Here is a 24623-nt window from a genome sequence, read left to right on the forward strand (position 1 = left end):
AAGGGACAAAAGCTAGATGGGAATAGAGCTCAGTTGCTACCTGCAGTTAATGTATCTATCATTTGTGGCCGTGCTATCGGGGAAACCTTTGGTCTTTCCAGCTCCATCTGGGAGAAGACCAAGGTTTTGTGCTTGAATAAGTATAGGCAGCAGCTACAGGCCAGGGTGCTTTAAAGTTATTTTCTGTGTCATGTCAATCCTAGTGAAGCCTATAAATACTTTCACAGAAGAAGGTTTTGAAAATACTCAAAATAAAAAAGATAAAATTATGAAAGAGCATTTATATTGAAATAAAGTTATCAAACTATTTTAAAGAATAGACCACAGATTCCACGTTAAGAGCCCTTACCTTAAACCATCAGTCCTTTTTGCTTCCAACAGTGAAAATTCTTTTTAGAATTAAAAAAAAACAGTTTTATTGTGTGTGTATGTATGTGTGCAAACACATGCAGAATCACTATATAATAAGAGCTATATACACAAAAATATTTGGGGGTTTCACAGAAGCTATGCCCTGGCTCCCTGCTAGACTAAACCATAAGTATATCCTATGAAAACATTCACTGTGATTCAAAACTGTCAGTAAATCCAGGGTTCCTGTCGGTTGGTTTAGATGCAATTTCAAGATAGGTTATGAGACTTGATTTCTTGAGATCTTTACACCTGAATTAGGAAGCTGAATTCTTTAGGTATATATTGACATATATGTTGATATATATCATATATCAATATTATTGATATATATTGATATATTGAGACTCAGGTGGAATAGCATGAGGAAGAGTAGTCAGAGTAAGAGGAAGGAAGAAAAAATGGAAAGGAGAGAGAGGGAGAAAGAAGGGGAGAGAGAAACAGAGAGATATGAGAAAGAGGGAGAAAAAAGGAGAAAGGGTGAATAAAATCATTGAAGAAAAAGTTTTTTCTGATTAATTTATAAATTGAAGTGGAAGCTTAGAGCTAATGTCCCCTTTAGAATCGCTCAACTTATCAGTGTCTTTCCTAATATATAGTAACCAGACTTGAATATAATATTTCAAATGCAGTCTGGCAGGAATGTTATTAGGAACTTGAGAGGTTTATGTCACAGCTGGAGAGAAGATTGGTAAGGGCAGTAAAGAATCCTGGGAAGGAATCTGGCCCAGAAGATTCAAAAGAGACAAACTTGGCAAATGATGTCCAATCAGACTTTTCTACCAGAAATGCTCAAAACCATTTTGGAAGAGAAGATGGCTCACAACAATATTATTAGCAAACACTAAAATTACTCAGTACAAACAGGCTTTTGACTTTAGTGTATATCTTGGAATTATTCAGATACTGAGTATTTCACTATTAGGGAAAGCAACGCCTACTTGAGGATTACTTCCTATGATTGTGGATTGGAAACAGTTTTCTGGCATTCTCACTATGAAAGAGAAACTTTTCTAATCATGACCCAAGCCTCTCTATCAGGTATGAAAGATGGTGTTGGGGCATCTGAAATTGGCATGGCATTCTGGTACCTATGGATTCAAACACTTAAGTGACCTCTCTAGATACTGATAGTTATTCTTAGCTAATGTAAATCCAAGCCATTGTTGCCATTTTTTCTCACTTTTTTCTCAGGTGGAAGGATAACTATAAATAAACAAATAAATAAATGGGGAGAGGGGAAGGAAAGGAGGAAAATTAGCAGGAAAAAAGAGAGACTGAGAGAAAGAGAGACGGAGACAAAAAGACAAAGAGAAAGAGAATATGTTTTCTTTTCTTGGTACTTCTTCCGCCTCCACATAACTGTAATTAGCTACAACACATACAGGCTTTTTCAGATAGTTTGAATCAGAAATGAGCTGAAGTTCCCAAACTGTATCTACTGTGGCTAACATGTCAGAAGCAGAGAGGAGGTGCCTGTGGCCTCAATAATTCTGACTGATGAAAGGATTTTTTAGTGAACCACAAAGGTTTTTTGTGTAAAGGAAGTTACAAGAGAAGTTTGAGTGATATTCCTCTTGCTAAGATCTCATGAATTTAATGAATTTTGTCTTCCTAGAACTAAATTCATTGGCAATTTCTTTAAGGGTCTCAGAATCTTAAAAACAAACAAACAAAACAAAGAGCTGTGAGCTCTGGGGCCAATCTAGTCTCACAAACACTTATTAAATGACCACTGCATGCTAAGAAGTGTGATGGGATGAATAGAGAACCTAATTTGGTGTTGAATGGATCTGCATTGAGATCCTGCTTTTGATGCAAAAAGGTTGTGACCCTGAGCAAACCTTTCTGTGCTCTGAAAAATTCTCTAAAAGTGCAAATTGAAGAATTGGCTAATTGGTAATTGGCAATTGGTAAAAGGAAGTTTCCTCACCTGGAATTAGTTGTCTTCATTAATAAAATATAAAGAGAAAGTGCAAAGCAGCCGTGTCCTCCATGAGCTTCGATTCTATTGGAACAAACCATACTATTTCTAAATATTACTTCCAAGTTTTGTAGCAATACCCAAGAAAGCGTTTTCTGGGCCAATTGGAACTAATTCTTTACTATGCATGCTGACAATCAGTTATTATATTAGAGTTGGTCTGTGGGTCATTAAGAGATCCTTCCAAGAGCTTTGTCAATATGGAGTTAATATTAGTTAATTTGAGCATCAGATATCTCAAGAATTTCTTCTGGGTGGTAAGAGGAGAATTAAGGCAACTCTAAAGCAAATGCTAAGTACCCAGGAGTTTTGGTTGGAATCTGTGTCTGTCCCCAGTTTTGTTTTCAAAGCACACAAAGTAGATTTTTGCAAACATTTTTATAAAGTAACTGCTAAAGATTGGAAACTCCCCCAGTTTTTTTTTAAACAACATAGGAAAAGTTCAGACGCTATAGAAAAGGCATAAACTCTGTATGTTGGAGATAGGGAGAGCCCTAGCTTTAAATTGTATGAATGAGAGATTAGCAGTCAATTTCATTGCAGAACATGTCTACATATGAGCATCCTTAGACTTAGAGCTTAAAGCTCATTTGGTCCAATTTCCTTGTTTTGCAAATTAGAAAACTGAGGCCAGCCAGGAGATAATTTACCCATAATCATTAAGGTAGTTCCTAGCAGCTGTGGGATCAAATTCCAAAATTTATGACTCTAAACTCATCTTATCTCAGATGAATGGGGTAGGAATGAACTGTATATTCTGACTTGTTGAGTTAGTGTGAAAAAGAGAGATTGCAGCAGAATATTATCATAGACTTTTAGAGCTGAAAGAGATCCTAGAGACTACTTAGTTTTGTATCAGAGACAACAAAAGTTACACAACAATCTAGTAGAGCCAGGAATGGATACAGAGGCTACTGACACCCGGGCCAGTCTACTTTTTCACCCAAATCTATCAGGTTGGGGAAATTTTCAGAGAACCCAGAGGGAAATAGTTGTTCCTGGGATCTGAAACATTCATTTCCCACCTGGTCTTTTTATTGCTTTAGTTGGTTTGATTTGTCTTCTGACACAGATTTTCCCTCCTGGGGAAAGAAGAAGATTTCAGGAAATAACATTATGTCCAAATAAAGAAATCCCTGCCCCTCCAGCTTCCTTTTGACTAGGGTTACACTAAAATGTTCTCTTATTGTTCCCATAAAGCATCTACTCATGGATGTCCAGTATATTCTCAATTTGTAACTGTTCTCAGCTTTTTCATGACTTGGAGAAGTCAGCTGTTGGTGCTTTGAGACCAGTATTTCTCCTGTGGCTACATATCCAGTCAGATGCATTCTCTCCTTTTCTACTGACATTGCTTAATTGTATGATGTTTATTGTTTTTGCTTTAGGTCTTCCGTGCTGGGTGGGTGTAGTGAGCTCATTTGGCATTTCTTTTGGTTTCCCACCCATCCACCCCATACTATGACCTGAAGAACAGATGCTGCCCAGAAAGACTTTTTTTTTCTTATGACAGCAATGAACTAACCATCTATGGAATAGATATACTTTTGTCCTAGCCTTCGGGTTTGAGCTTCATTCTGGCTTCATCATTCCTCTCTGGAAAGTTCTCTCAGGTTGACAAAACTTTTCTGTATTTGGGTTGGGTTATGGATACAAAGACCTTCCATCCTACCTACCTCTAGTTCCCAATATACAGATACACATATATTAGAAGAAAGTAAGAATGGCAGAAGGTGACAAAGCGGAGGATGAAAAACCAGTGCAGAGACAGAGAGGGATTGAGACAGACAAATAGGAAATACAAATCCAACTAACTTGGGCATGGGAGCCTGGGTACTTCCTCAAATGAAGGTTAAGGAGGAATTTACCAGTTGAAGGAAGAGGAAGCAGATCATGATTTGAATGAATTTGTTGTAGATGTCTATATCTATTAGTTGTTAACTGACACGGGGGAAAGAACATAGGATCTGAAATGAGAAGACCTGGGGTCTGACTTTAACTTTAACCTTTAGTTGTGTGAGATTGCACAAGCCTTTGTGTGTGTGTGTGTGTGTGTGTGTGTGTGTGTGTGTGTGTGTGTGTGTGTTTATATGTGCTTGTCTGTGTTTATGATTCTCAAGTTTATCATCTATGAAATGAGGATAGTATTACATATATTAATCTGTCCCAAAGAATCCCTTATGAGTAAAAAAATTTATAATCTCTGAAAGCACTATTTCACATGACAGCTATTGTTGTCAGGTAGAGAGACTAATTTACTTTACTGAGCAGAGGCAATGGGGAGATTCTTATAAGAGCACACACAAGGATTTCAGATCAGCCAATTCTTATCTTTTCCCCCTAAAACCATCTTCTTCTCAGCACCTAAACCCATTCTTAATCTCTTTCAAATAGCCATAGTAACTATTAATGAGAAAGCTTGTAATATTTCAATTTTTCATGCCACATGTGAGCATTCTAAGTTATCAACAGCGAGCATTCTAAGTTATCAACAGCTCTTTTTTATTTAAAATTAATTATATCTGTTTCCCATTTCTGCTAACTGTTCTGCTTTAAGGATCCCTACTTTATCTTCTCCCCCTACCCTTTCCTTGCCTTTCTATCTTTTTCCTATTAATCTATATACAGCTTATAGCTTTGAATCATTTACTGCATCCCCAGGGCCTAGATATATTCTTAAATAAAATCATAGAATTTAGAATTGAAAGAAGCATTAGAGGCTAGTTCAACCCTGTAATTTTACAGATAAGAAAAACAAGATTGATTAGAGATTCAAGGGACTTGTTCAAAGTCACACAAATAGTAAGTATAGATCCAAGGTTTGAATCCATACCTCTGACTCCAAATCTGTGGTTCTTTCCTCTATACCATGATGCTTCTTTCTTCCACTATCTTTATGCTACTTGAAAATTCCCTTAAAATAAAAAAAAAAAATCTGATGCATCTGGAAAGGGAGATTGGGGATTTGGATTGTTCTGACCACACAGAAGAGAATGCAGGTGTAAGAAATCCTGGATTCTTTGGAGACAAACCCTAATTGAGACATAGTTCTTCCTGTTCAGCTTGTGAACTAAGTATGGCCTTTCCCACCAAATTATAGCCAGTGAATTATTGGAGGCAGGGAGGGGCATCTAGGGTTCAATGATTATCATATAGGGGAAATGGGGGAATTGTAAAAGCCTCCCACAGTGTAGACATGAAATAAATGCTGAGGGCAAAGAAGAGGGAGGAGGGAAAAGGGGGGGAGCAAAGGGAGGAGGGAGAAATATCCCCAGTATATCTAAATGTTCCAACATGTAGGGAGGTACTCCAACATTCTAAGGATCACTTTGCTTTGTTCTGTGATGGGGATTCTATAGAAACTAAGTATTTCTGGAGGCAGCAGCAGCAGCATCTGTGTAAGAGTCTGGTGGAAAACCAGATTCCACCACCCATTTATTGTATCCATAATATTGAGCTGATAGCGGAAATGGGCTGCTTTGCTGTTCTGACCCTGTGCCAGCTTTATTTTGGTGACAATAAGAGGATCTTCAGCTTAGCATTAATTTTGACTAATTATTCCCCTCCTGACATGTCTTTTATTTTCTGCTGCTCCCTCTGACTCCAGCAATAAAAAATGAGTTATAAAAACAACAGTAATGTGTCTTAATATTGCCAGTCTTCCTGCAGTCGACATAAACATTCCATCTCTGGGTCTTGGACGCTTTTCCTAAAACAGTCAGTGAATATGTGTGGGGGTGGGTGAATATTATATGCTTGGCTCCTATTAGCAATATTATCTGGGGGGAAGCCTCATTTGTTATTCAGGATGAAAGCATCCTGGCCCTGATCGTTGGATTTTGAGACTCAGTCTCCAGGCTGCACAAGAGAAGGCTGGCAAGTAGATGTGAGGCTACATTAGACACTCCCCTCTGCATGAGGTTGTAAGCAGTACAGGGTTTTCACTAGCAGGCAGTAGTACGGTGGAGGGATTGAGCTGTCAGTCAGCAGCAGGGAGAATCTCTTACAGGTTTTCCTCCTAACCAGATTATCTTTTGTTGGAATATATCTGTGGTGACTGAGGGGAAAAAAGCAAGCCAGGACTAAGTCTTGCTGCCATTGTGAAGTTAATTGTTATTCAACAAGGAAGAGTTCTTGAATATATATACTATTTATTGTAATATTTGTTACTGAATGAGGTGGGTGTTGACTGGGGATGTTTTGGTCCTGTAGAATCTGAAAATGAAGATGAAGAAGATCTACAAATTTCTTGAAAGGACTAAAATGTTAGCCTTTTGAACCACCAAACTTTCCTGAGGTACAGAGAGAAGTTTGTCTAGATTTAGCCAAGGAAGAACTACCAAAGATATAGCTTATTTGCTTTTTTATCATCCTCCTGCTTTCTGGAAGGCAATTTTTGGAGGCAAGAGATCCACTTTCCTACCACAAATCCTGTGTGGATAACTCAGGCAGGCATTATGGTACAAAACGTAATTTTGGTGTTTTTCCGCAGACGACTGAGCCAAAGACCTGCTGTGGAGGAACTAGAAAGAAGAAATATCCTGAAACGTGAGTAGCTGTTGATTCCTCCAGAGAGAAATCGTGTGTGTGTGTGTGTGTGTGTGTGTGTGTGTGTGTGTGTATGTGTGTGTGTGAAGACTACTGAATGAATTTGTCTTACTAGACTTCCCTGTGCAGAGATTCTAGTTTTTTTCCTTTCAAAAATGAATATTCTATCAATATGTATGGTACTTAGTATTTCTAGTACAATTTGAGAGGTTTAGGTGTTTGTGTGAAATCATTTGGGAAGAAAATGTGGAAAGACTTTTTAAATTCCATTGAAGGAAAAGTTTAAAAAATTTTTTTTTACTATTCTTGGAGATTTTTATTGCAGCTGTACTTTAGAAAAGTTAGATGAATCTTTCCAAAAGAGTGGAAGAACTAACATCAGATTGGCTTACAGGGCAATAATTTTAAAAGCAATTTTCTAGGCAAGTATTCAGGACTTTCTGAATTTCCTAATGTCCATAGAAATTTTAGATGGCAGTAAGCGAAGTATTAATAAGTGTTGCAAATAAGAAAAGGAGAGCAACACTTGCACTCACTTAAACCTGGAGGTTACAAGGCTTTTTTTGAAATTCAAGGAATAGGAAAATGAATTATAATACTGATGGCTTCCCAGGGCTTTATGTTTTTCCAAGAACTTTTCTACTGTTATCCAAATGTTTATCTGATTATGCCCACATGGTTATGTAGAATATGAACGAATAAAGGATTTATGAGCAGGATATATATACATACATACAAATTCATAGCTCAAAAGTAGGTCAAATCCCTATAGAATCCACTGATTATGTCTGATAATAAATATTTTAATCAGACAATCCTCTGTATATTGTCTAGGCAGTGGAGTTTATTTTTCTCTCATATAAGCATTATGAAGCCATTGGCCACAAAGAGAAAGGTGCTCAGAGTTTGAATATCAGAAGTGTATCATTTACGTTTTTTGCATGTGCATGTGAGAACATTGTCTAAAGTTTATATTTTGTTGCTGGGATGGACAAGCTGACCAAGAAGAGTCTTAGTAACCTGTTCATTATTCATTCCTCAAAACTTGTATCCTTTGATATTTTTGTATCCCTTGATATGATTCCTTTTCTTACTATTCAGATGTAGCATTTAAAACTAAACATTTTAGGGTTTATAATTAAACTTTTAAAAAATGTGAGCTACAGAATGTTTGAGCTGGGAAAAAAGGGTTGTCAGAATAGTGTGAAGAAAGCCCTAAGGAATAATGCCTTCCCTTTTGTCAACTCAAGTAGCTGTCAGGTTGAAAAAATTCTACATTCTTGTTATTGATTATGCAGAACTGGCAGAGAGTGAAAACTGTCAGTTATATCATTTGCTTAAAATTTTGATTTAGCTCTCTAATTAAGCACTCTTATCCTTAAAACTCATTATAAATACAAGTCCAAGAGGTTCATGACTTACATGGGAAAAGCAGTTGACATAATCCAAGGTCCATAGGCCACGAAGCATATTTCCATTGTAAGGTTAGGACATCTTCCTCATTACTGTGAGTAGTGGAGTTAGTACTTTTTAAAAAGCACAGTGCTTATAATTGTGTTCTTGTAAACGCCAGTCTTAAATATAGCCACAGAGCCAGATTAAATGAATACACAGTATTCATAGGAGCTGCATGCGTCCTCCCTGTTCAAAGAAATAGTAAAATAATGGATTTCCTCTTCTGTGACCATGGAAATCTAGCTACAGATAGTGACTTCTCTCCATTGTCTGCACATAGACAATCCTTAGCTCTGAAGCATTCCAAAGAACCAAGAGTAGGAGTTGTTGAGAACTCCACTACTAGAGATTTTTCTTTTTTTCCTCCTTTTGTGTGGGTGTGAGATGAGATACCATATATGGTATTAGCCCTGTTGAGAAGCACTTTCTTTCCTGATGCATCAGGTAGCGGGCTCTCCAGAGAACTTTCCTTGCCACATTTTATTTTCTGATATGTAGATAATTTTTTAGGATCATCTGTCTGATCCCTTCCACATACAGGGGTCACATGCTGATAATGCCTCCCATTTTTTGAGTACTCTAAAGTTTACAAAGAGATTTCTTTACAATAACACTATGAGGTAGCACAAGGATTATCCCCTTTTTACAGAAAGGAAACAGTATTGAAAAGGGAGGACTTGTCATAAGGAAATAAATGCTGAACTGAAATTTAAACCCAGATTCTCATACTGCAAGTCTGCTAATCTTCCTATTATACCAGCTCATCATATAAACTATGTTCCCAAGTCTTATTTGTATGTGAGGGAAATACAAACCAATAGTATATTAATAAAATATCAAAGAAGATAATGGGGCAGGGAAAAATTAACTCTGCCCAAGCTTGCTTTTTTAAAAAATGCTAGCAGGGAGAAGCTCTACTATAGAGTTTCTTCAAAAGAATTCATAATTGCAAGCTTGTGTTCATATGACATGTGCAAGGACCTGTCCTGTGAAGATCAAATGAATCTGATTTCACTTAATTATTCTCAGGTAATGTTAGACATGTACATAAAGAACCCTTAAGTGCTCCTCAATAGCAAAAGATTCATTCTGTTACAATATCACAAGCCTCTGTAGAAGGTTTCAGAATGAAATTTTACTAAGTCCCAATTTTAGTATCACTTTTTTAACAAGCAGACTGAAAAATTTGTGACTGCTTTCCATCCATCACACAAAATCATTTTAAGCTCATCAAAGATTATGCAGTTTATCTGATCAATACAGTGATTCACAACTAATCTAGAGGACTTGTGATGAAAAATGTTATACATCTCCAAAGAGAGAGATATCTGATGAACTCGAATACAAATTGAAGCATATATTTTTTCTCTCTTCCCCAGCCCCTACATGGTTAATTTGGAAATGTGTTTTGAATCACTTCTTGTAGAATAAGCATTGTATTTCTTTACCTTTCTATGGGTTGGGGAGGGGACTGAAGGAGTAAGAGAATTTGGAACTAAAAATTAAAATACCCCCCAAAAGATATTATTTTTTTAAAAAATTAATGACAACAAATTCCTGTTTTCATTTGAAAGCAATTCTAAAACACTCAGCATTCAAAGATATATCTTTAGAGGAGGATTACACTGAGGCATGTAAACCAGATAGCTTATTTTGCAAAACAATTTCTGTGTGCTGCCAAAGGAAATCCTGCTGATTTATAGAATTGCTAGAGGCTCCATATCTCTTTTTCTAGGTCTCAAGCTATGTTCAAGTAGTGAACATGGATCTTTATTTAGTAGCCAATAGTATCAGAAATAGAAAATCCATTATCTCATATCCCAGGGCAAGGCATACATTTTACACAGATTATAGCTCTCCGGTCTATTTTTAGCTTCTGTGTACTGGAGTGATCATGGTTTGAATGTTAACTAGTCACAACTCTCAAAGCAAAGCCAGTTTAGGCTTTTGTTTTGTTTTGTTTTAAGATAACTGTGACAAAAATGCCAAGGTTTCAGTAGTGGAGGCAATTTTGTCTGTGTTTATCCTTAAAATGTAACTTGAAAATAAAAATTCTAAGAAAGCCCCATTCTTTCTGAAATTCTATTAGCTTCAAATTGCAGCTTAAGAATAAAAAAAAAATTAAAGTAATGGATACTGGTCAAATTGTAAAATATATATATATATATATATATATATATATATATATATATATATATATATATATATATATATATATATATATATATATATATATATATATATATTGTACCTGATTTTCTTAAGAAGGTTTCTGAAGTTCTTTCAGATTTGGGTGAGGGGGCAGATCACAGATTTTGAACTTGAATAGGATCTTTGACATCAACCAGTCTAAACTCTCACTTTATAAATAAGAAAAGTGAATCTAGTTAGGTCATAAAAATAGTAAGTAGCAGTGTTGGACATTGAATTCAGATCCTGTGCTAACAGATCTTTCACTTTTCCTAATCTGGACTGGAACTCAGGAGATCTGAGTCTTAGGATACTCCAATCTTTTTATAATAAAGAAACTAAAGTCACAAAAAAGAAGTTATTTGTTTAAGGATCACATAAGTATTAAGTAGTGGACCTAGGAGTAAAATCTATCAGTTAATAAATTAAGCACCTAATATGTGCCCTGTTCTTTTTCAGTCATATCTGACTCTTCATGACCTCAGTTGAGGTTTTCTTGGCAAAGATACTAGAGTGGTTTGCTATTACCTTCTCCAGTTCCTTTTAGAGATAGGGAAATTGAGGTAAACAAATTTAAGTGACTTTCTCTGGATCTCTGGGCTCAAGGCCAGATTTGAATTCTGAGAGATGAATCTTCTTGACTTGAGGCTATTTACTGAATTTTTCCCTGTACTTAGCTCAATATTTTTGCTACCATTGCGCATTCCCTCCCTTTTCTAAATTATCTACAGCTTTCTAAGTATGGAAGTCTTGGACAATTTTCCTTTCCTCTGAGACTCAGTTTCCTCATCTGAACTAGATGATTTCTCAGATCCCTCCCAGCTTTAAAAAGCTATGATTCTATAAAGTGTTGAGGATTAAGCTGCTTCAGCTGACAGCAGCAATGAGCACTCTGTGGAGAGGGATTATTGGAGGATCTGGCACTCTCCTTAACACTTAGAGCAAAAATCCCTTTAGAAAGACCCAAGAACAGCAGCATACACCAATATTCTGTGATATACCTGTGATATTACAACTTGTAGTGATGTTCAGCAGAACGTTTGGCTGTCCTGCAAGCAACTGGTTTTTTGTTTTGTTTTGTTTTGTTTTTTAAGTGAAAAATTTTTTTTTATCTTTCTTTGTACCTTCCACAGAAAGGAATGATCAGACAGAGCAGGAGGAAAGGCGGGAAATCAAACAGCGATTGACCAGAAAGGTAATCAAAACCTATCCTACTTTATTTCTTTAGGAAAATACAGCACCAAGTTAATCGAAGTAGTACAGAAGTTTCTGACCCTGTTGTTAATTCATACAGGATTGGAGATATATATGTCTCTGTGACCTTGATGAGGAAACACAGTGTGAAGTATGGTATCAGCTATATTGAAAGAATTTGGCTATGAAAGTCCATTCCTTAGAGCACTACAGAAATAATACTTACTGCTTTGTTCCTGGGGCCAGAGCTCCCCTGGGCCACAGCTATGTTCACGCATTAATCCCACTTGTTAACTTCTCAAAAAGGAACAAATTGAAGCCTAATGTTTCCAAGACCCATCTTTAAAAACTTCAGAACTATCTGCAGATAAGTTAAAAAAACAAAACATTATTTTGAATATGGAAAGGCATAATTATAGTACAGAGCTCATTTTAATTGATCTAGGAACTTCTGTGATTATGCAATGTATAAATAACAACATTAACAACAATAACTACTCACAACTGCTTTGCACTTTAAGATTGGCAAAGTGTTTTTGAGCCTCCTCAAAAATCCTGTGAAGTGAATACCATGTTTCAAATTAGGAAACTGAGGCTTAGAGCTTAACTCAGTTAGGGTTACACAGCTATTAAATGTTTGAAAAAAAGATCCTAACTCTAAATCCAGCACTCACTCAGCAGGCACCTAGTAAAGTGTCTGCCAAGCACTGTGTCAGTTATTGGGGGTATAAAGACAAAAATGTAATGGTCTATCCCTAAGGAATTTATATTCTTTATGGAGAGCCACCATGTACATATAGAAGTGGGGACAAAATAAACATGTTGCCTCTTTATGGTTTTCCTGGTGATGGTGTTCTTAAGTTTGAGAGGGTAACAGGGAAACATTGCTCCACCTGTTTCAGAAGGTGATAAAAGTTAAACTTAAGAGGGATCTTCTATGAGCTTAGTATACTATTAAATCTTGAAACTGCAAAGATTAGAACTGTTGAATTCAGTGTTGCTTCACACTCCACCCCCAATTGTATCACAATCATAAAGTGCTCTTGTCTGTTTGAAATTAATGGATCAGATGCAGCTAGAAGGCACAGTAAATAAAGTCTGGATTCTGGAATTAAGAGGACCCTGAATTTATATCCAGTGTCACACACTTAACACTTCCTATTAGTGTGACTTCACTATAATTGAGCAAGTCATTCCTAATTGCCCACAAAAAAGGAAGAAAAAGAATGAAGTTAATAGGTCATTCTCTATATTTTGGACTTAAATTATTAAATGTACAATACATTTATGACCATGGAAATTTTTTTTTTCTCAGAGTAGTACTTATTCTTTGGGAAGTAATTTTTTCAATAGTGGTACTTATTCCTTGGAAAGTAACCTTTTCTGCCACATATTCAAAATGTCTACAAGCGTGGCATTTAGTATTTGGCAACTATTTCATGGGTTGCCAAAACCCAGAAGCCTCTGGTAAGACAAAGTTACACAGATACTAGTGCCAGCTTCATGCTCAAAGCTGCTCCCACTAGTAGAACTAAGCAAGACTCATGTTCCTTTTGATGTTTTGGAAACCTCCTTGAGGGCTTCATTCTGCCATGGAAGTGATCCTACGTTCTCTTTTTAAAGATATTTTCATCCCTTAAATCTTCTAAATGGGAAATCATTTAATTTTAAGTTCTTGTTTTCATTTTCCTTGAAATTTAGGCATATTGATGGTAACAAACTTGCTCAGAATAGTTTTTGAAAAATAAATTAATTGGTCTTTTAGTATTTATTGATTTTTGCTTTATTTATTTTAGCTGAATCAGAGACCCACAGTTGATGAACTACGAGACAGAAAGATTTTGATCCGATTCAGTGATTATGTGGAAGTAGCAAAAGCACAGGACTATGACAGACGAGCAGACAAGCCTTGGACAAGATTATCAGCTGCAGATAAGGTATAGGAAAACTTTTGAGAACTGATTGTAAGTGGGGCAATATATTACAATCTGTAAGTCAGAACTGAACATGGGATTCTGCCATTTAGATCTGGAAAGCAATTTTAGAATTCATAGGATCATAGCATGAGAGTTAAAAACAAAGCCTAAGAGGCCATTCTAATCCAGCCTTCCTCATTTTACAGACAAGGATAGCAATGTCCATTTAGATTAAGGGACTTGCTCAAAGTCACCCAGTCAGTAAAGAACAGTTAGGATTTTAACACAAGGAGGCCCAAGGTCACCTGGAAAGTAAATGACTTAATGTAGTCCCAATTTTACAGATGAGGAATCTGAGGCACAAAGAAGTTAAATAACTTTTCCAGAGTGACCCAACAAGTAGTAAGAAGCAGTCAGGATTTTAACCCAAGAAAAATTTCAGTCTAAACCTAATTCTTTCCCCCATACATTGATATAAAGTTTCTCTGTGTCTTCATTGTGTTAGTATCTCCCATCCAACCCATATGCTATGTTATCTTACCCTTACTCCAGTATTATCTATTCTTCCTTATGGTTAAAGATTTTGCAAATTTTTTACTTTTAATACTTCCAAAAATCCCTGATTTCTTTAATATTGTTTGTTTTCTAATACCTATCAGTACCTTCTTGATATATAGTAGATCATCTCATAAATTGCTCTTGCAAAATATACATAACAATAAATCATCTGCTAACCAAATTTCAGAGAGGAGCCATCTCTCTAGATAGATAGTTGAGTTCTTTGGTGATAGATACATTTAATTCATATCACTGACTTGGAGACTCCAATCTCTTCCAGTGTAGAAGGCTAAGTGAGGTTTTGTGCTTTACTGGCATATCTTTTGGGAATCCAAGGCTGTCTCTATTTCATGATAAAACTTGGAAAGAGGACATGGTTAGAGAAAATGTACCCCCCCCCTCTCTCTCTCTCTCTCTCTCTCTCTCTCTCTCTCTCTCTCTCTCTCTCTCTCTCTCTCTCTCACACACACACACACACACACACACACACACACACGCAGCAGATGATTTCCTTTCTCCTATCATCAAATAAAATATATTCTTTTGAGAACTACAAGGAAGAAATCCCTCTTTCCTCTACTCCTTTGAAATTAAAATAGAAACTACTTTCCCTATAGTTGGAGTATAGAGCAGAAATATGCTGACAATTGTTTTAATCAGCTCTTCAAAATCCCAGGACAGATTTTATCTTTTTTTTAATTATAGTTTTTATTTATCAGATATATGCATGGATAATTTTACAGCATTAACAATTACCAAACCTTTTATTCCAATTTTCCCCTCCTTTCTCCCACCGCCTCTCCCAGATGGCAAGTTGACCAATGCATGTTAAATATGCTAAAGTATAAATTAAATACAATATATGTATACATGTCCAAACAGTTATTTTGCTGTACAAAAAGAATCAGAGTTTGAAATAATGTAATTACCTGTGAGGGAAATCAAAAATGCAGGCGGACAAAAATAGAGGGATTGGGAATTCTATGTAGTGATTCATACTCATCTCCCAGAGTTCTTTTCCTGGGTGTAGCTGGTTCAGTTCATTACTGCTCTATTGGAGCTGATTTGGTTCATCTCATTGTTGAAGATGGCCAAATCCATCAGAATTTATCATCATATAATATTGTTGAAGTATATAATGATCTCCTGGTCCTGCCCATTTCACTCAACATCAGTTCATGTAAGTCTCTCCAGGCCTTTCTGAAATCATCCTGATGGTCATTTCTTACAGAACAATAATATTCCATAATATTCATATACAACAGTTTAATCAACCATTCTACAATTGGTGGGCATCCACTTAGTTTCCACTTTCTGGCCACTACAAAGAGGACTGCCACAAACATTATTGCACATACAGGTCCCTTTCCCTTCTTTAAGATCTCTTTGGGATATAAGCCCAGTAATAATACTGCTGGGTCAAAGGATATACACTCCCAAGACAGATTTTAAAGTTTAATATGTATTATTAACATTTTCTCTATCACTTCCTTAAGTCTAGACAATCAACTAAACAATAAACCAATCCCCTGATTTGTAGTATTTGGTGATTTCTAAGGTCAAATATTCACACTGAAATTTTAATAATTGGCTCTCTTAAGTCTGTATAAGTTGGCTCCTTTGTAGGGCTTCATGAATGTCAAACAATGGACAAAAAAAAATACATATTCTGGAGAATTTTATAGCAAAGATCAAAGGCATACCATCAGAGAAGAAAATCAGAAAAGAAAACTCTTCTGATATCTATGAAAGTGAAAAATAATGAACAAATTAATGGACTATGTTTCCAATATTATATTTGCAATGTAATTTGGAAACTGAGAACTGGAATTTGGACGTTGAAAACATTCCTTTTTTAACTTTAAATTCTATTTTGAAATTAAACAGTACAAAAATGTAATACACACATTATATATAATAGGACACAAAAAGAATAAGTCTATATGAAACCATGAATTTCAAACTGCTTGCCTTCTTAAAGTATATAATTTTACATATTACTTTCAAAACTGCTCTATTTGTGTTTTCTTATGAATTTCCTTTTGTTTTCTTTTGTACATTAAAATGTTTAATATGACCTCTTTTGAGGGAAGGGGTATCATTTCTAGACCACATTCTCTCACTCTCCTCCTGCTCCATTATCCAAGAGAAAGAAAAAACTGTAAAAACAAATAAAATAAAGCAAAATGAATTCAAATAGCAGTAATGTTCCATAAAGTATCTATCTGAACCTTCTGTCCATAACTTCTCTGTCAGATATAACATGCTGCAGAATCATAGGTCCTTTGGAGACATGGTTGGTCTTTTCTTTGATCAGAAATCAATCTCTCAAAGTTGTTTCCTTCACATGTTCCTTCACTAACATGCAAAACTATTGTATACATAGTTTTCCTAGTTCTATTCATTTCACTCTGCATCAATTTTTATTACTCAAAATTCTCTACAATGGTCACTTTCATGATCACATGGAGCACAATGATATTCTAGTATACCTGTATGCTACAATTCATGCAAGCCATTCTCTGAATGTCTAAGAGGCTATTTAAGGTGCCATCTTAGATTCTAATTCTTTTCTCTTCTTTTTGTTTCTCTTTTGAGCATGATAGATTTTAATAATTACATTCATTAATGACCATGAGTTGCAGTGATACTAATTAAGATAGGAACTAAAAAGTATAATCTTTTAAATAAATGAGCTAATTGTTCTATCCTACTCTGAGCTAGATCTTACTCGTTTGCATAGCCTTTCAGCACATAACTGTTGAATTAATAAATATATAGAGGTATACAAACATCTATCTGTTTTAATATAGAACATTAACAGAATTACTGTTAGAAAGTTTAGTCATTATCTATCACAAATGAGTTCTTCAGGGTCATACAGAGCATTAAGATAGGATGACTCTTGCAGCAGCCTTGAATAAGACCTCTTAAATGTGAGAAAATATTGGACTCTCCTGCAGATTCCTCTGCTCCTTTTCTGTCTACTAGAGCTACTGGCTGTTTTGGACCTCTGGATCCTCCTCTCATGTTCTTTCCTCAGGATAAAGATCTTAGGACTGCTGGAAGCATCCTCTTGAACTGAGCAGGGAAAGAAATGAATAAAATAATGAACAAGGAACAAGGGGGTCAACAAATAATGATTTAAGAGTACTGAGTTAGGAAGCAGAAGGCCTGTGACCTAGTCCTGATACTGCCATCAAATAGTTAATGTAACCTTGGGGCAAATCCTTCAGTTTCCTCTGTTGGGTTTAGGTAACCTAAAATCCTTTCCTGCTCTAGAAACACTAATTTTGAAAGAAAATTATCTCTGGATTCTCATTCGATATTTTTTATGCCTGTTAACTCATCTTTTTGATGTGTTTCAACCTGTCAGTTTATTTAATAAAAAATAATGTCCTATTTTGAATTTCTAGGCAGCGATTCGTAAAGAACTAAACGAATACAAAAGCAATGAAATGGAGGTACATGCATCAAGCAAGCATTTGACAAGGTCAGAGTTGTTGGTTTGTATTGTTATCAACGTGGTTCAATATGGCATTAAAAATTTTTTTTTCTGAATCTGAAAATTGAAGAGCCAAGAGGGAGTAAATTATTTTGCTAAGGCAGCTTTAGTTGAAACAAAATTAGCATTTTTGTAGAGAACTGGGTTTAGATATACATCTGTTGAATAGTCTTGACCTGAGTCATCCTAAATTTCACTTGAAAAGACCTTAAGGTCAAATGTAGGAAAATAAGAAAATGTTGGTCACCAGTTCCTAAATTTAAAACAATTTTCACTTGAAAAGACCTTAATATCAAATGTAGGAAAATAAGAAAATATTGGTCACTATTTTGATATTAGTACAATTGTATATCATTGTCTTTTGATTCCAAATAACATTTCAATTATTATTATAAACAATTTACAATTTACTTGAAGTCAGTCTAAGAAAGTTCATTATTTCTGAAAGGGTATCTATAAATTTTAATTTAAAATATTACTGACATATAGAAAATATAACTTCTTAATAGATCTTTCTATATCTTCCCCACTCTCCTCCCCTACTATTGTTATCATCATGGGTTTTTTGGCTCAAAAATCTCCAGAGCTCAAATTCTTTTGGCTAGCATTCCAGACCCACCATCATTTTGTGCTTCTGTATTTCTACAGTCCTATTTTAGCCCATTTCACATTCAGTGTTCTAGCTAAACTAAACAAACACTGTACATATAGCATTTGCTATGCTTAGAATGCCCTTTCCCCTCTCTGGTTCCCTCTTTTATACTTAAATCCTCTCTTTGTTGTGGCCCTTTCCAACTCTTGATTAGTAACATTTCTCCTTAGAGATAGCAATTTGTTTTTCCCCTCCACTTTTCATCTACTTTCTAGAATAAAGTATATTGTAGTTATTTGTGTTTACATCTTATTCTAAGAAGGGTAGTGATGATGTCTTAACTAAATTTTGTGTTTCCCTTGTACTTTATAGATTGTAACACTTTAGTATTTCTTGGATTGAGTGAATATTGCAAAATCCTTATAAGAACGTTATATTTCCTTTTCCTTCTAGATTCCACAGGCCATAGAGATTTTCTTCTGAGAAGAATTTGCCAATTTTTGATACCACCACTGATCTTTCATCAGGGAACTTCCCCGAAGTTCAGCTCACGATAACGTGATGTTTATGTGAGCCACGCAGGACTGCACAGGTGAACTCTGCCACACTTACCTACCTACAAGAGGAGTCACTGGAGGGTGTTTCACTCTTTGATGTCTAAAGAGTGGTGACCTATGGGGGTGGGAAGATCGGCTGAGGAAAAAGACTGGAGTTAGAAATACCAGAAGAAAACTGCTGTTCTCCTTTAATACTTGTTCAAACTTTACTGCAACGTAGCAGGGAAGAGGAGATGCCGTGCATGCACAGGCTTTACCATCCCAAGGCCTCTGACATCAAGGACGTATGACGCACTGTCATTCAGTATTACGTTGACAAGACATTTTTATTCTTATCACGATTAGTTTGTAAACACTTAAGTTCATGTTATACAAGATGATTTAATGTATTATAATTTTCTTTTTTTATATAACGTCTAACAAGAACACAGCTGCAACATTTTGATTCCTGTTAATTTGTTCTTTAATTAAATGACTACTTATTGCAGGAAATGAACACAGATTTTACATTTTCTTGGGGTTGGACTAGAGAAGAGAGCAGTGGAATTACTCACACCCTACTATTCAGTCATCAAAATTTAAGAATCTAAAATCATGAAAGAGAAGAGCCATTAGATGTATTTGTGTTCCAGGTGTTTTGATTGTTTAAAGATTTTTTGGCTTTCTTATAATTAAGCTCTTGAGCTGAAAACTGGATTCTGTAAATAGCTCTATCTCATTAATTCATTAGGTGAACAAATGCATTGAAAATTTCAATTAACCAAGCAATAAGTAATGACATTAGAAAATTCCAATAAGAAGAAACTTTAAACTTTTATTTGGAGACTATTTGCAGAGTTAGGCAAACTCTTCACCACATTTTAATACCAGGTAATTGTCACACACATAAGCAAAAACCTGACTTAAATGAAAAATAAGGAGGGTAGAAACTATACTTGCAATTTTGCTGTTTATCAGATCTTAAAGAGAAAAGGGTCAAAATGAATAAGAAATTTCGTATTTAAAATGTGAAAAACATTATATTAGGTGGGTCAAACAGGGATATAAAATCTTGCTTCATTGGTGATAATTTAAAAAAAAAACAGCATAGAGGTATAGTATAATATAGCAGAAAGAGTGCTGAGTTTTGGAGTCAGGAATTCTGGGTTCAGATTTCTGCTCTCTCATTTACCTGTGTGATTTTGAGCTATACTAACTCTCAAAATTCCTCCCACCTCTATATCAATAACTCCATGATTTTATGACCTTGACAATGCTTATCTTTTTTCTTCCTTTTTCTTCTACTTTCTTTCTCTCTTACTAATTGCCTTAAACCTGTCAGTGATACTTGTGATTGTTTGCAGATTTTGGTAGTGGCATTCAAGTCAAAAAATTGATAGCTATTTCCTTCCCCTCCCAAACTGACACATTATTATGACATCTATTACCCTGTGTTCTCATATGATGAAAACAGAAGCAACCACAATTCTGCTAGATTCACACCTGGGTACTGTTTTATTTATAATAATAGTAAAATAAGAATATAAAGAAGGCTAAGATTGATATCTATATTCATGTGGGGGCTCCTTCCAATGACATTGATGGAAACTCATCTGTGTCTTACTATAGTTTTCATGAGCTGTGAATGGCCAAAAAATAATCATCATCATATGGTGACCAGAATTTTGAATTCTGGTGGCACCAGACCCATCAACAAAAACATCACAATTGAACCTGTACTCAGAACGATTTTCAACTCTGGAGAACTACCCAGGAGAGTTTGTGTTCTGCTTGCTGAGCTTTTGAGAAACATCTGGATCACCTTTATTACCAGGATGAGGTATAAGAATATACATTTAACAGAAAACAAGATACAACCTAAATTTAAATTAGCTGACATTAAAATGTTATATTTTATTTCCAAAAAAAAGTCAACTTTGAAGATAATTCCATTTGACCTTCAGTACATTAGATAAAGGAAACAATTTAGTGTTTGCCCAGCAGTCATAGTATGTATTTGTTGTTGTTGTTTTAATATATTATTTTATCCATATAATGGATGGGATGATGCTGCAGAGGGTAGTAGCTTAGGTTTCAAGTGAGAAGGCACAATAATAGACAGGGACTCATTGTTCAGGTCTTGAACTTAGATAAACTTCCCAAACTTGGCATTCAAGTCTTAACTGATAGTGAAGATTTGGATATGTGTAGGGTAGATTTTCCCTTCTTTTTCAATTAAGTTATAAATATTATACTAGTATTAGCAGTTAAAAATTCCATTTTACTTAACATTATTTAATATCTCTTATTACCTACTGTATTCAACTTAAATTTGATTTACTAGTTGATAGCAGATATCATTATGAGACAAATTTGTGTTTCATGCTCATCCTAAGGAAAAGGTACAAAAGTTAGAAGAGTGGGACATGGCTGACACTCAGCAAAACTGTGAATTAATTAAATATTTTAATCTCTTCTATATACACTGTAAGGTGTATAAGAGAAACCATTGACAAATAACATCAAAGAACTTAGAATAAAAAAAGAAACAGTTAAATTTGGAGTTTGTAAACTCTCTTTTGCTATAAAATGGAGTTGGAGTAGGTGATTTCTGAGGTTCTTTGATTCTATGAAATAGCAAATAACTGACTACTGAATTGTAGTTCTGACTATAGATATAAAAGGAATTCAGAGAAAAGAGAGTTCAAAACGAACTGAAATAACGAGAAAGACTACACAAAAGAGGTGAGACTTGAGTTTAGTCAGACAGGTTGGGTAATAAGTATCCTGGTAATTATAGTTGACATTTATAGAGGATTTTAAGGCTTTGAAAATATTTTACACCTGTGATGTCATTTGATTCTCTCAACGGTCCTGAGAAGTACATGCTTTTGTCATTATTTCCCATTTTACAGATAGGAAAACTAAGCTATGGAAGTTAAGTGACTTAGTCACATTGCTAAGTGACATGGAAGGGTTGAAACTCAGGTCTTCGTTATTTCTATGTCAGTGCTCTTTCCAATAAATCATGCTCTCTCAATAGGATTAGGTAAACTTTTTTGTATATCATGAATCTTTCTGACAGTGGTGAAAGTGAGGCATTTGGAATCTTTATCAGAATCCTTTTAAAATGCATAGATAAATATTTTTATAAATAGAAGAGCCAAAATGTTGAAATATAGTTAGAAAAATATATATGTATACCTTTTAAATCAAGTTCATGGAGCCTAAGTTAAGAATCTGTACTAAGGAGAATAGAAATTAGAGCATTGATTAAGTATTTACTGTGTTTAAATATTGTGTGCTGAGTGCTGAGAATACAAATATAAGCAAAAAAGAAAGTCTTTACCCTTAAAGAACTTATATACTAATGGGGAAAGACACATAAAAAAAGCTCAAATTTTTTTGGAAACAAAATTCAAGGTTGTGTAAAGAATAATGAAATGACCGGTTTAAGGAAAGCAGAGAGTGCATAGTATTGAGTTGTAGGAAATAAAGCTGAATAATAAGATCTATTAGTACTATGCTGGATAATCAAGACAAAAAAATGGTGTAGGGCCAAAGATATTAGTTTTAGAAAACTGTAGTGAGAGTCAAGAAATAGTAATAAATGTGATAAGGCCTGTAGTACGTCTTAGTAGGAATGGAGAAAAAAAGATTCGATCTGAGACATTTTGAAGGAAGGACAACAGTAAAGAGAGGAAAGGTCAATGGTTAAGAATGGTTCCAAGATTTCTAGCCTATGAGATTAAAAAGGAAAATGTTATTACTGACAAAATGAGTTAGCTAGGAAGAGGAACCTGTAAGGGAAAGGAAAGTTAGGAAGTAGTTAGATAATTGCTTGTTTGAGACCTACAGAATTAGAAGTGACAGCAAAATCATGGCACACGAACTATGTAAGAATAATAAATAAGAAACTGGAGGCCTGAAAAAAAAAACTATTATAAATATGTAGGTTTTTTAATTTTCCAAATATAAATGATATTTCTAGAAAAGGCAAAAGACAGAAGATTCATCCAACATGAGAAGATTTGTTTTCTTCATAGTTCTTAGGAACCAATGCATTGTTCCTTTGTTGTTGTTTTTTTCTGCAGGGCTTCCATCTGATTTCCAGAAAGGGTGCTATCTAAAAACAGCTACAGATGGAATGAAAATGAACTTATACTTCCCTGGGTAATTTTTTAGATTCAAAGGTAAAAATGCAAGAGAATGAATCCCTTCTGGTAGTATTTTGGACCTGTGCCCTAGAAATATTGGGCAGAGGGCCATCTACAATCTGAAAAGCCATTTAGCCTTATCCAAGAATCCTTGTCTCTCTAATTCTGCCAAAATAAATTTCCATTCTTCTAAATACAGGCTTATTAGATTCCATATAACTTAGGAGAAAGATAAGTTTAATAAAAATTTTGTCATGTTAAGATAATTAGTTCATGATTTATACTTATTTGAAAATAACAAAGATTAAAAACCAACACTAATAATTAAAATCAATTAAGTTAGCATTATAATTTACCAATGAGGCCAATCCTAAGAGCAGGTGGAGAATGTCACACAATTTCTATGTGAAAAAAGCTGGGGAGTTTTCTTGGAAAGACATGACAACATTTAATGGAAGTTCCCTAGAGGGACTGGAGCATTGCAGACATTCTGTAACTGGTTCCAGTTGCTACCTATATAGTGGATAACAACCTCTTTGATTGGATGTAATTGTGGTCCCTAGAAGTAGGGACAACTTCAAAAGACCTTTGTCAACTCTCATCTTCTTCCTTCTTGATTAGACCTTTTAAAATTCTCTGATAATTATCAGTGAGAGATGATATTGTAGGGAAGAGGCCTCTTGCCCCTTGTTCCCTCCAAGGCTGACATGTAGCTTTGTGAATATGATATTGGTTCTTTCATTTTTGGTGAAGTTGAATGCTACAACCTTGTGAGTTTTTCACCATATGCTCAGAGAGCCCTGGCTCATTGACCAGTCCCCTGGTATAAAACCATAGTATCTTTCATTAGATAATTTATCGCTTTTGGAAGCTCCTTTAACAAATAAAAATTATTTTACCTACCAGCTGTTAGTTAATAAGCAAATAGTATTAAAGTGTTTACTTTGTGTCAGGCATTGTGCTAAATGTTGAGGATACAAAAAGGTAACCTCCCCCCAAAAAATAGATAGGTAAATAGATAAAACAAAAACAGATCCTGCTATTAAGGAGTATACATTTTAATGGGGGGAGATAGCATGTAAATATCTAGGCTTTCATACAAGATTATATATATATGTGTGTGTGTGTGTGTGTGTGTATATATATGTATATATATATATATGTATAGAAAAAGATATACAGATACAGATATGTATGTGTATGTATGTATATATGCATATATATATAATTTATTAATATAATATAAAATGAAAGGCATTAGCATCTGGGAAGACTAAGAAAGGCCTCCTGTAGAAGGTGGAATTTGAGCTGAGTCTTGAAGGGAAGACAAAGAAATAGGCTAGGGTGGAGGAACTGAACATTCCAGGCATGAGGAACAGTGAGTGCAAGCTACTGACAAGAACATAGCTTTCTTATTTTGATCTGTTCTTTAATTTTTGAAGAGATGGCAGATAGAATGGCCTGTTTGAGGTATGGCAAAACAAACCAGGTTAGCTGGATCATAGAATATGTAGAATGGAGGAGGGGAGAAATAAAATGAAGTCCCTGTAAAGGTAAGAAGAAGCCAGGTTATAAAA

At 35.1% G+C, this 24623-nt stretch overlaps 1 protein-coding gene across 13 annotated transcripts in view; it reads left to right on the forward strand.

Moving 5' to 3' along the window:
- PHACTR3 (phosphatase and actin regulator 3) overlaps positions 1–23240 on the forward strand; it is a 290706-nt gene extending 267466 nt beyond the window's left edge. For 7 of the 13 annotated variants that reach the window (XM_074288720.1, XM_074288719.1, XM_074288716.1 and 4 more), the window contains 7 exons: positions 6888–6943; positions 11722–11783; positions 13579–13719; positions 17673–17749; positions 18807–18945; positions 20519–20729; positions 22984–23240. In XM_074288720.1, the coding sequence (XP_074144821.1) occupies positions 6888–6943; positions 11722–11783; positions 13579–13719; positions 17673–17749; positions 18807–18822 (352 nt within the window). In that variant the 3' untranslated portion in view covers positions 18823–18945; positions 20519–20729; positions 22984–23240. Of the gene's footprint in view, positions 1–6887; positions 6944–11721; positions 11784–13578; positions 13720–17672; positions 17750–18806; positions 19289–20518; positions 20730–22983 lie in introns of those variants that run through there. The other 6 variants (XM_074288727.1, XM_074288718.1, XM_074288717.1 and 3 more) reach the window with 1 other exon arrangement.
- The last annotated feature ends 1383 nt before the right edge of the window (positions 23241–24623 follow it).

Source organism: Sminthopsis crassicaudata, chromosome 2, assembly GCF_048593235.1.
Source record: "Sminthopsis crassicaudata isolate SCR6 chromosome 2, ASM4859323v1, whole genome shotgun sequence".
NCBI lineage: Eukaryota > Metazoa > Chordata > Mammalia > Dasyuromorphia > Dasyuridae > Sminthopsis > Sminthopsis crassicaudata.